The sequence below is a fragment of the Physella acuta genome, unplaced genomic scaffold (assembly GCF_028476545.2).
Source record: "Physella acuta isolate Inbredline_101_S28 unplaced genomic scaffold, ASM2847654v3 ptg001833l, whole genome shotgun sequence".
NCBI lineage: Eukaryota > Metazoa > Mollusca > Gastropoda > Physidae > Physella > Physella acuta.
In genome coordinates, this window is record NW_026733342.1 from 94,932 (window position 1) to 108,218 (window position 13,287).

Here is a 13,287-nt window from a genome sequence, read left to right on the forward strand (position 1 = left end):
GTCACACAAATCTCATTCATTAAATATTTCAGGTATTGAGCATTGAACAAGAACTTATAGCTTTACTGAGGTTAAGTCACACAAATCTCATTCATTAAATATTTCAGGTATTGAGCATTGAACAAGAACTTATAGCTTTACTGAGGTTAAGTCACACAAATCTCATTCATTAAATATTTCAGGTATTGAGCATTGAACAAGAACTTATAGCTTTACTGAGGTTAAGTCACACAAATCTCATTCATTAAATATTTCAGGTATTGAGCATTGAACAAGAACTTATAGCTTTACTAAGGTTAAGTCACACAAATCTCATTCATTAAATATTTCAGGTATTGAGCATTGAACAAGAACTTATAGCTTTACTGAGGTTAAGTCACACAAATCTCATTCATTAAATATTTCAGGTATTGAGCATTGAACAAGAACTTATAGCTTTACTGAGGTTAAGTCACACAAATCTCATTCATTAAATATTTCAGGTATTGAGCATTGAACAAGAACTTATAGCTTTACTGAGGTTAAGTCACACAAATCTCATTCATTAAATATTTCAGGTATTGAGCATTGAACAAGAACTTATAGCTTTACTGAGGTTAAGTCGCACAAATTCTCATTCATTAAATATTTCAGGTATTGAGCATTGAACAAGAACTTATAGCTTTACTGAGGTTAAGTCACACAAATCTCATTCATTAAATATTTCAGGTATTGAGCATTGAACAAGAACTAATAGCTTTACTGAGGTTAAGTCACACAAATCTCATTCATTAAATATTTCAGGTATTGAGCATTGAACAAGAACTAATAGCTTTACTGAGGTTAAGTCACACAAATCTCATTCATTAAATATTTCAGGTATTGAGCATTGAACAAGAACTTATAGCTTTACTGAGGTTAAGTCACACAAATCTCATTCATTAAATATTTCAGGTATTGAGCATTGAACAAGAACTTATAGCTTTACTGAGGTTAAGTCACACAAATCTCATTCATTAAATATTTCAGGTATTGAGCATTGAACAAGAACTTATAGCTTTACTGAGGTTAAGTCACACAAATCTCATTCATTAAATATTTCAGGTATTGAGCATTGAACAAGAACTTATAGCTTTACTGAGGTTAAGTCACACAAATCTCATTCATTAAATATTTCAGGTATTGAGCATTGAACAAGAACTTATAGCTTTACTGAGGTTAAGTCACACAAATCTCATTCATTAAATATTTCAGGTATTGAGCATTGAACAAGAACTTATAGCTTTACTGAGGTTAAGTCACACAAATCTCATTCATTAAATATTTCAGGTATTGAGCATTGAACAAGAACTTATAGCTTTACTGAGGTTAAGTCACACAAATCTCATTCATTAAATATTTCAGGTATTGAGCATTGAACAAGAACTTATAGCTTTACTGAGGTTAAGTCACACAAATCTCATTCATTAAATATTTCAGGTATTGAGCATTGAACAAGAACTTATAGCTTTACTGAGGTTAAGTCACACAAATCTCATTCATTAAATATTTCAGGTATTGAGCATTGAACAAGAACTTATAGCTTTACTGAGGTTAAGTCACACAAATCTCATTCATTAAATATTTCAGGTATTGAGCATTGAACAAGAACTTATAGCTTTACTGAGGTTAAGTCACACAAATCTCATTCATTAAATATTTCAGGTATTGAGCATTGAACAAGAACTTATAGCTTTACTGAGGTTAAGTCGCACAAATCTCATTCATTAAATATTTCAGGTATTGAGCATTGAACAAGAACTTATAGCTTTACTGAGGTTAAGTCACACAAATCTCATTCATTAAATATTTCAGGTATTGAGCATTGAACAAGAACTAATAGCTTTACTGAGGTTAAGTCACACAAATCTCATTCATTAAATATTTCAGGTATTGAGCATTGAACAAGAACTAATAGCTTTACTGAGGTTAAGTCACACAAATCTCATTCATTAAATATTTCAGGTATTGAGCATTGAACAAGAACTTATAGCTTTACTGAGGTTAAGTCACACAAATCTCATTCATTAAATATTTCAGGTATTGAGCATTGAACAAGAACTTATAGCTTTACTGAGGTTAAGTCACACAAATCTCATTCATTAAATATTTCAGGTATTGAGCATTGAACAAGAACTTATAGCTTTACTGAGGTTAAGTCACACAAATCTCATTCATTAAATATTTCAGGTATTGAGCATTGAACAAGAACTTATAGCTTTACTGAGGTTAAGTCACACAAATCTCATTCATTAAATATTTCAGGTATTGAGCATTGAACAAGAACTTATAGCTTTACTGAGGTTAAGTCGCACAAATTTCATTCATTAAATATTTCAGGTATTGAGCATTGAACAAGAACTTATAGCTTTACTGAGGTTAAGTCACACAAATCTCATTCATTAAATATTTCAGGTATTGAGCATTGAACAAGAACTAATAGCTTTACTGAGGTTAAGTCACACAAATCTCATTCATTAAATATTTCAGGTATTGAGCATTGAACAAGAACTAATAGCTTTACTGAGGTTAAGTCACACAAATCTCATTCATTAAATATTTCAGGTATTGAGCATTGAACAAGAACTTATAGCTTTACTGAGGTTAAGTCACACAAATCTCATTCATTAAATATTTCAGGTATTGAGCATTGAACAAGAACTTATAGCTTTACTGAGGTTAAGTCACACAAATCTCATTCATTAAATATTTCAGGTATTGAGCATTGAACAAGAACTTATAGCTTTACTGAGGTTAAGTCACACAAATCTCATTCATTAAATATTTCAGGTATTGAGCATTGAACAAGAACTTATAGCTTTACTGAGGTTAAGTCACACAAATCTCATTCATTAAATATTTCAGGTATTGAGCATTGAACAAGAACTTATAGCTTTACTGAGGTTAAGTCACACAAATCTCATTCATTAAATATTTCAGGTATTGAGCATTGAACAAGAACTTATAGCTTTACTGAGGTTAAGTCACACAAATCTCATTCATTAAATATTTCAGGTATTGAGCATTGAACAAGAACTTATAGCTTTACTAAGGTTAAGTCACACAAATCTCATTCATTAAATATTTCAGGTATTGAGCATTGAACAAGAACTTATAGCTTTACTGAGGTTAAGTCACACAAATCTCATTCATTAAATATTTCAGGTATTGAGCATTGAACAAGAACTTATAACTTTACTGAGGTTAAGTCACACAAATCTCATTCATTAAATATTTCAGGTATTGAGCATTGAACAAGAACTTATAGCTTTACTGAGGTTAAGTCACACAAATCTCATTCATTAAATATTTCAGGTATTGAGCATTGAACAAGAACTTATAGCTTTACTGAGGTTAAGTCACACAAATCTCATTCATTAAATATTTCAGGTATTGAGCATTGAACAAGAACTTATAGCTTTACTGAGGTTAAGTCACACAAATCTCATTCATTAAATATTTCAGGTATTGAGCATTGAACAAGAACTTATAGCTTTACTGAGGTTAAGTCACACAAATCTCATTCATTAAATATTTCAGGTATTGAGCATTGAACAAGAACTTATAGCTTTACTGAGGTTAAGTCACACAAATCTCATTCATTAAATATTTCAGGTATTGAGCATTGAACAAGAACTTATAGCTTTACTGAGGTTAAGTCACACAAATCTCATTCATTAAATATTTCAGGTATTGAGCATTGAACAAGAACTTATAGCTTTACTGAGGTTAAGTCACACAAATCTCATTCATTAAATATTTCAGGTATTGAGCATTGAACAAGAACTTATAGCTTTACTGAGGTTAAGTCACACAAATCTCATTCATTAAATATTTCAGGTATTGAGCATTGAACAAGAACTTATAGCTTTACTGAGGTTAAGTCACACAAATCTCATTCATTAAATATTTCAGGTATTGAGCATTGAACAAGAACTTATAGCTTTACTGAGGTTAAGTCACACAAATCTCATTCATTAAATATTTCAGGTATTGAGCATTGAACAAGAACTTATAGCTTTACTGAGGTTAAGTCACACAAATCTCATTCATTAAATATTTCAGGTATTGAGCATTGAACAAGAACTTATAGCTTTACTGAGGTTAAGTCACACAAATCTCATTCATTAAATATTTCAGGTATTGAGCATTGAACAAGAACTTATAGCTTTACTGAGGTTAAGTCACACAAATCTCATTCATTAAATATTTCAGGTATTGAGCATTGAACAAGAACTTATAGCTTTACTGAGGTTAAGTCACACAAATCTCATTCATTAAATATTTCAGGTATTGAGCATTGAACAAGAACTTATAGCTTTACTGAGGTTAAGTCACACAAATCTCATTCATTAAATATTTCAGGTATTGAGCATTGAACAAGAACTTATAGCTTTACTAAGGTTAAGTCACACAAATCTCATTCATTAAATATTTCAGGTATTGAGCATTGAACAAGAACTTATAGCTTTACTGAGGTTAAGTCACACAAATCTCATTCATTAAATATTTCAGGTATTGAGCATTGAACAAGAACTTATAACTTTACTGAGGTTAAGTCACACAAATCTCATTCATTAAATATTTCAGGTATTGAGCATTGAACAAGAACTTATAGCTTTACTGAGGTTAAGTCACACAAATCTCATTCATTAAATATTTCAGGTATTGAGCATTGAACAAGAACTTATAGCTTTACTGAGGTTAAGTCACACAAATCTCATTCATTAAATATTTCAGGTATTGAGCATTGAACAAGAACTTATAGCTTTACTGAGGTTAAGTCACACAAATCTCATTCATTAAATATTTCAGGTATTGAGCATTGAACAAGAACTTATAGCTTTACTGAGGTTAAGTCACACAAATCTCATTCATTAAATATTTCAGGTATTGAGCATTGAACAAGAACTTATAGCTTTACTGAGGTTAAGTCACACAAATCTCATTCATTAAATATTTCAGGTATTGAGCATTGAACAAGAACTTATAGCTTTACTGAGGTTAAGTCACACAAATCTCATTCATTAAATATTTCAGGTATTGAGCATTGAACAAGAACTTATAGCTTTACTGAGGTTAAGTCACACAAATCTCATTCATTAAATATTTCAGGTATTGAGCATTGAACAAGAACTTATAGCTTTACTGAGGTTAAGTCACACAAATCTCATTCATTAAATATTTCAGGTATTGAGCATTGAACAAGAACTTATAGCTTTACTGAGGTTAAGTCACACAAATCTCATTCATTAAATATTTCAGGTATTGAGCATTGAACAAGAACTTATAGCTTTACTGAGGTTAAGTCACACAAATCTCATTCATTACCTGGGCTGGAGACATCAGTATCAGCCTGGTAAAATCACAGTACATGTAAGTGTACAGATTTAATCTGTTCTAGTACACAGACTTAATCTGTTCTAGTATAGACTTAATCTGTTCTAGTACAGATTTAATCTGTTCTAGTATAGACTTAATCTGTTTTAGTACACAGATTTAATCTGTTCTAGTACAGATTTAATCTGTTCTAGTACAGACTTAATCTGTTCTAGTACAGATTTAATCTGTTCTAGTACACAGACTTAATCTGTTCTAGTATAGACTTAATCTGTTCTAGTACAGATTTAATCTGTTCTAGTATAGACTTAATCTGTTTTAGTACACAGATTTAATCTGTTCTAGTACAGATTTAATCTGTTCTAGTACAGACTTAATCTGTTCTAGTACAGATTTAATCTGTTCTAGTACACAGACTTAATCTGTTCTAGTATAGACTTAATCTGTTCTAGTACAGATTTAATCTGTTCTAGTATAGACTTAATCTGTTTTAGTACACAGATTTAATCTGTTCTAGTACAGATTTAATCTGTTCTAGTACAGACTTAATCTGTTCTAGTACACAGATTTAATCTGTTCTAGTACAGACTTAATCTGTTCTAGTACAGATTTAATCTGTTCTAGTATAGACTTAATCTGTTTTAGTACACAGATTTAATCTGTTCTAGTACACAGATTTAATCTGTTCTAGTACACAGATTTAATCTGTTCTAGTACACAGATTTAATCTGTTCTAGTACACAGACTTAATCTGTTCTAGTACAGACTTAATCTGTTCTAGTACAGATTTAATCTGTTCTAGTACAGACTTAATCTGTTCTAGTACAGATTTAATCTGTTCTAGTATAGACTTAATCTGTTTTAGTACACAGATTTAATCTGTTCTAGTACACAGATTTAATCTGTTCTAGTACACAGATTTAATCTGTTCTAGTACACAGATTTAATCTGTTCTAGTACACAGACTTAATCTGTTCTAGTACACAGACTTAATCTGTTCTAGTACAGATTTAATCTGTTCTAGTATAGACTTAATCTGTTTTAGTACACAGATTTAATCTGTTCTAGTACACAGATTTAATCTGTTCTAGTACACAGATTTAATCTGTTCTAGTACACAGATTTAATCTGTTCTAGTACACAGATTTAATCTGTTCTAGTACACAGATTTAATCTGTTCTAGTACAGACCTAATCTGTTCTAGTATAGACTTAATCTGTTTTAGTACACAGATTTAATCCGTTCTAGTACACAGATTTAATCTGTTCTAGTACACAGATTTAATCTGTTCTAGTAGACAGATTTAATCTGTTCTAGTAAACAGATTTAATCTGTTTTAGTACACAGATTTAATCTGTTCTAGTACACAGATTTAATCTGTTCTAGTACAGATACTTAATCTGTTCTAATACCCAGACTTAATCTGTTCTAGTACACAGACTTAATCTGTTCTAGTACACAGACTTAATCTGTTCTAGTACACAGACTTAATCTGTTCTAGTACACAGACTTAATCTGTTCTCCTCTTACTTAATTTGTCATATGTTCCATACATAATGTATCTAGAAACATTTGTTATAAACAAACTGCCAGCTATGATGTGAGCCATCAAGGGATGCAACTCAAACCTAGATAATCATTTTTTTTCCCTCTTTAAACTGTGTGATTCCATCCCTTACATTTGTCACATACAGGTTTTGATGGAGTATTCAGGGGGAACAAATCTAGCTGTTTACTCCCATCATGGCAATGCGTTACCATTGGAGATGCTAAAGGTCTACACAGCAGAACTCCTGCAAGCACTACAGTATTTACATAGAAATTCTATTGTACACAAGAATCTCAGGGTGAGTCACATTGATCTGACTAGAGAGATTTTTCTAAAAAATTTAGTCATCTTTACAAAAGTAGTGAATGTTGTTGGCCACTTTAGTAAGCTTATGTAAGCATTGTCACGTTCTTGGACATGATGGAATGTAAAATTTAGTCATCCTTACATTTTAAAGTAGTGAATGTTGTTGGCCACTTTTGTAAGCTGATGTTAGTATTGTCACATTCTTGGTAATGATGGAATGTGAAGGCAGAGTGTGTTAAGTTAAATGTCCAGTTATCTTTACTTTCCCTAACTATGCATTGGGTACACATCACAGCTGGTTAGAATCAGGATATCATTTACAGGCACCTAACTGGAGGCTTTTGGGTTTGAAACTGTGTCCAAAAAAGCATTTTACAATTAATTTAATTTTCATTTTAGATTTATTTGACATCGTGTGTTTTCATTACCAATTTCAAAGATCATCATCTTTTCCCTTTTGTGTCCAAGAAACATGGAGCAGATGAAGTAGAGTTCATTTGCTTCAGAGACCCCGGCATATGATGGGATAGTGAGGTCAGCTCTATGTTCAGCCACCTTGTTTTTTTTTCTAACCTGAGTTTGGTGCCCATCATAGCTGGGTGGACTCAGGGACATTTTACTGACTTAAACCTGGATTTGACTCGAGAGTTTCAGGTTAGCAGTATAGCTCTTTACTGCTAGGCCACTGTGTCCCACAGTTTGAAAGATGCTTCAGGTTTCATGTATAAAAATTTTATTTTCAGGCATCAAGTATATTCATAGACAGCAGTGGGAAGGTTCGACTAGGTGATTATAGTATAGATAAAAGGTACGTAAAAATATTTCTGGTTATAAGATCAATTAATACTCATTTAATTTAAACATTCATTCTTGAGAATAGTACAAATATGTACACATTCTTGTGATACGTTCATGTTTACACACATATTGTGTGCTACATTTTAAAATGTCACATTTTATTTTCAACTTGTTACTTATATAATCAACATAAAAATGGTGTGTGGTCAAAAGTATAAAAAACAATCACTAAGTGCAAAGTAGCTGTTTGGTTTTTCTTCTTTTTTTATGATTTGATTGTACTATTTCTACATTCCTAAATTTATTGGATTTATTAAAAAAAAAATTGGATTTATAAAAAAGAAATATTAAAATAAACAAGTTAATTAAAAAAGTCTAGTGACATTTATGCGCAATTTCCTTATGTTATCTAAAAATAGCTCTGACGTATAATGCTGGGATGCGTTCAAGCTAGAAGAACGATCGGTTTGTAGGTGTTTTTGTAATTTTAAAATTTGTGACCAAACGAGAGGATATTATTGAAAACTTTCTTCGGCAATATTGTTCTAAATTATGGCAGGAATCGATTGGTACATGTTTCAAGTCGCTAAGTGGTCTGGTTGCCGAGATATGGGCCAAAAACTGCATTTTTTCGAGTTTTTTTGGCTTTTCCGGGAAATACATGAAAGAAACCCGGAATTTTTATGGCCTATGCTCATTCTCGTAACTTGCTTAACATAATTTCTTTTGGAACTAGTCATCGATATTGCTTCGTTGAGGAGGAGATACGACTTAAAGCCCGGACACACATTCATCCATACATTCATTCATCCATCCATCCATCCATTCCCAGAAATGACGCGTTAATAAACGCAATTCTCCAGAATGGAAATTGCGCTAAAAAATATTATACAAATGAACCAGTACTACTTGTGTATTTTTTTTTCATTATAGTTGTGTATACATTTAAAGATATACAATATATTTTCAAAACTCTCAAGACTTGTACAAATTCTCTCCCCTTAGGCTAGGTGATCTGTATGAGACTGTTGACAAGGCCAGGCCAGGTGTGAGGTTCTCCGATGTTAGACCAATGGTTCTGGGGAGGGGAGGCCAAAAAGGTGACATATATCAGTTGGTGAGTTGTTGGTGTTGTTTGTTATATATTGTTGTGGCGTGGTTTCTTTTTTACTTATATGAGTGACCACATTGAGCATGGGGTAAGTGTTATTAGTATTTGGGTTTGGTTAGTTTTAGCTACCCACAAATATATATTGTGTATGGGTCAGAGGCGTAGCGATGGGGGGGCAGGGGGGTACATATGTCCCCAGGCGCCGACCTTAGGGGGCGCCAAAATGGGTTGTAAAAACAAATCATTTTAGCTGCATTGTTGCAGTTTGAGGGCTGGGGGGGGGGGGGGGGGGGGTGCAAATTGAAAATTTGCTACCGAGGGGGCGCCAAATTGAAAGTTTGTCCCTGGGCGCCGGGAAGGGTCGCTACGTCTCTGGTGTGGGTGTTTGTGTGCATGTTAACACCAGCATCATGTTTTTATTATTCAATAGGTTTTTCTACCAGAATTAGTTTTTCTTCATTTTATATATTAGTAGCAGTGTGGTTTTCTTTTGGTTGCTGTGTGTTCAAATCTTGTTGCAACTTTTTTTCTGTTTGCCAAGTTATTCTCTTGCTAAATGTTCTTAAGATATGTTCCTTGGTTTCTGGCAACTTGTTCTGGTTTTGTTCTTTAGCTACTGGAACTTATTCTGTTGCTAAATATTCTCAGGATTTGTTCATTTCTTTTGGTAATGTTCTCAGGATTTATTCATGGATTGCTGGCAACTTGTACTGGTTGCTGCATATTCATGTTTAGTTCTTTTGCTACTGGAACTTATTCTGTTGCAAAATACTATCAAGATGTATTCCAGTATTGCTAGTGACTAGTGCTTTTTGCTGCATATTCATATCTCTTATTTTGTTATGCTACTACTCTTGCTGCTAAATGTTCTTAGGATTTGTTCCTATGTTCCTGGTAACTTATTCTATTGTTAATTGTTCTCATAACTTGTTGCCAGGGCTTGTTGATGTTGACACTTATCCTTGGGCAGCCTATAATGGAAACCATTCCAGAAATTCCAACTGATCTCCCATCTGTCCTTCAAGACTTCCTGACCAAGTAAGTTCCGCAACTTTAAAATAATCAATAATGTTTTATTTCTCATACATGAGGTTTTTGTTGTTGTTGTTTTTTTGTTTTTTTTAAATGTCATTAAGTTGAATCGTAATTAGTCAGGATACAGAGCAAATATTTAAATTGTTACTTATCAATAATCTTTCAGGAATTGAAAATCTCATTGATGGCTGGAGTAGAGCTCATCTACATCTGTAGTTGATGTTGATTTTTAATTGTAAATTTTTGATTCACCTAAATTTGAAACAAATCATCAACAGTTGTTGAGTTTTACCTCTGTAGATGGCGGTCTTTTTACTAGAATATCAGCCATCCGATGTAATATTTTGAAGCTAATGTATGCTCAAAGTGTTGAGAGCAGGATTTGTTACCTCATAGTCTTGAGTTTGAGTGCAGTGTCTTGTAGATAATGGTTAAGTTTTTTATTGACTTAATTAAACAAAACAATGTAGAAAAGCACAAGTTATTGTGTATGAACTAATGGCGAAGTTACCTCCCCTTTAAGTTCAGGTGTAAAATCATTTCAAACCAAGGGAAACAACTTAGAATAAAATGCTCAAGTTAACAAAAATAAACAACGGCTTGTGAAACATAATATAAAGCTTTTATTATATTTTATGGCTGAACTAAATATAGATATAAGTATATTTTATAAAAATCATGTCTTCTTATTTTATTTTCTCTTATTACAAATTAAAATTACTTTCTAGTGGAAAAACAAAACATGCTATTTTAATTACATATTAAAAAATAACAAGTCTGGTTAAATCTATTTGGATTTTGCTGATACTGTCTTTGTGGTAACTACTAATTATTTAAATGAAAACTGTAATGGCCAATGATAAAGATGCTGGGACCCAATCCTTGTACAGATCTGTTGACATGCATGAGTAAAAAAGATTGCCCAGGATGGAAAGAATGGGGTGCAATATGACAGTTTAAATTCAACCTAGAAGTACCGGCTGAAAAATAGAAAACTGGACATTGATACAGTATGGATTTTTATCCCCAGTGTCAACAAAACATGCTGTTCATGGAAATCACTTCTCTGTGACAGAATGAAGCAGTTTTTTATGAATGTGATAAGTGGTGGATTTTAGCAAAGAAAAAGTGTAAGGAATACAACCAAGATCTAGGTTGAAGACATTCCTGGCCATGAAAAATACCACTTTGATCTGTTGCTATAGCTCATTTCACAGAAAGGAACATGACCGTGAAGGGCAGATAGAGTTCATAAATTTTTATGACAGATTTATTTATTATCACAGATTTTGTTAACAGCGCTATAACCAATTACTTTTACGTTTCTACCTACAACCCAAGTAAGATCATAATCAGCATCCTACAGTCACAAGTAAGGGAGCTGAGCTCAAGACATTCAGATGAGCAGTCATGTGCTCTACTGCTTGACCATTCCTTCCATCCCACCTGAAGAGGGCCTATATGTATAAAAGTATATGAGCAAAACAAAGTGCCAACATAACAAATACCTTTCCTTTAAAAATAACATTATGTGCCATTAAAAAATCTATTCCAACTTTTCTTGCTAAAAAATGTTATTATAAGTAATATTTTATATCAATTTATTCTATTTAAGGCATATCTAATTTTTATTCCCTTTTTAGATAATTAGTTATTAAAAATACATTTTCAAAACATCTATTGTTCATTGTGGTTTCTTCACACATTAATATTAAACTTAACTCCACTATGGAGATTTCACACTGTGCCTATAAGGGTACATGTCATTCTATAGAATGTCCTAAGCAAAGTCTAAAAGTGACTGGCATGTAATAGAATTTCAAAGCAACAGACTGCTGGTAACATAAAATGTTTCTTTTGGTGCGTAACTTGAGATTGTTTAAAATGTTTCTATTGGTGTGTAACTTGATTGTTTAAAATGTCTCTATTGGTGTGTAACTTGATTGTTTAAAATGTTTCTATTGGTGTATAACTTGAGAGTTTAAAATGTTTCTATTGGTGTGTAACTTGTTTAAAATGTTTCTATTGGTGCGTAACTTGATTGTTTAAAATGTCTCTATTGGTGTGTAACTTGATTGTTTAAAATGTTTCTATTGGTGCGTAACTTGATTGTTTAAAATGTTTCTATTGGTGCGTAACTTGATTGTTTAAAATGTTTCTATTGGTGTGTAACTTGATTGTTTAAAATGTTTCTATTGGTGTGTAACTTGATTGTTTAAAATGTCTCTATTGGTGTGTAACTTGATTGTTTAAAATGTTTCTATTGGTTGCGTAACTTGATTGTTTAAAATGTTTCTATTGGTGTGTAACTTGATTGTTTAAAATGTTTCTATTGGTGTGTAACTTGATTGTTTAAAATGTTTCTATTGGTGCGTAACTTGATTGTTTAAAATGTTTCTATTGGTGTGTAACTTGATTGTTTAAAATGTTTCTATTGGTGTGTAACTTGATTGTTTAAAATGTTTCTATTGGTGTGTAACTTGATTGTTTAAAATGTTTCTATTGGTGTGTAACTTGATTGTTTAAAATGTTTCTATTGGTGTGTAACTTGATTGTTTAAAATGTTTCTATTGGCGCGTAACTTGATTGTTTAAAATGTTTCTATTGATGCGTAACTTGATTGTTTAAAATGTTTCTATTGGTGTATAACTTGAGAGTTTAAAATGTTTCTATTGGTGTGTAACTTGTTTAAAATGTTTCTATTGGTGCGTAACTTGATTGTTTAAAATGTCTCTATTGGTGTGTAACTTGATTGTTTAAAATGTTTCTATTGGTGCGTAACTTGATTGTTTAAAATGTTTCTATTGGTGTGTAACTTGATTGTTTAAAATGTCTCTATTGGTGTGTAACTTGATTGTTTAAAATGTTTCTATTGGTGCATAACTTGATTGTTTAAAATGTTTCTATTGGTGTGTAACTTGATTGTTTAAAATGTTTCTATTGGTGTGTAACTTGATTGTTTGAAATGTTTCTATTGTTGTGTAACTTGATTGTTTAAAATGTCTCTATTGGTGTGTAACTTGATTGTTTAAAATGTCTCTATTGGTGCGTAACTTGATTGTTTAAAATGTTTATATTGGTGTGTAACTTGATTGTTTAAAATGTTTCTATTGTTGTGCAACTTGATTGT

At 31.9% G+C, this 13,287-nt stretch overlaps 1 protein-coding gene across 2 annotated transcripts in view; it reads left to right on the forward strand.

Moving 5' to 3' along the window:
* The window catches only part of LOC131930738 (eIF-2-alpha kinase GCN2), a 65,106-nt gene that overhangs the window by 14,359 nt on the left and 37,460 nt on the right, over positions 1-13,287 (forward strand). For both annotated transcript variants that reach the window (XM_059287336.1, XM_059287338.1), the window contains exons 11-15: positions 5,284-5,394; positions 7,053-7,205; positions 7,957-8,021; positions 9,017-9,128; positions 10,060-10,160. In XM_059287336.1, the coding sequence (XP_059143319.1) occupies positions 5,284-5,394; positions 7,053-7,205; positions 7,957-8,021; positions 9,017-9,128; positions 10,060-10,160 (542 nt within the window). The remainder of the gene's footprint in view (positions 1-5,283; positions 5,395-7,052; positions 7,206-7,956; positions 8,022-9,016; positions 9,129-10,059; positions 10,161-13,287) is intronic.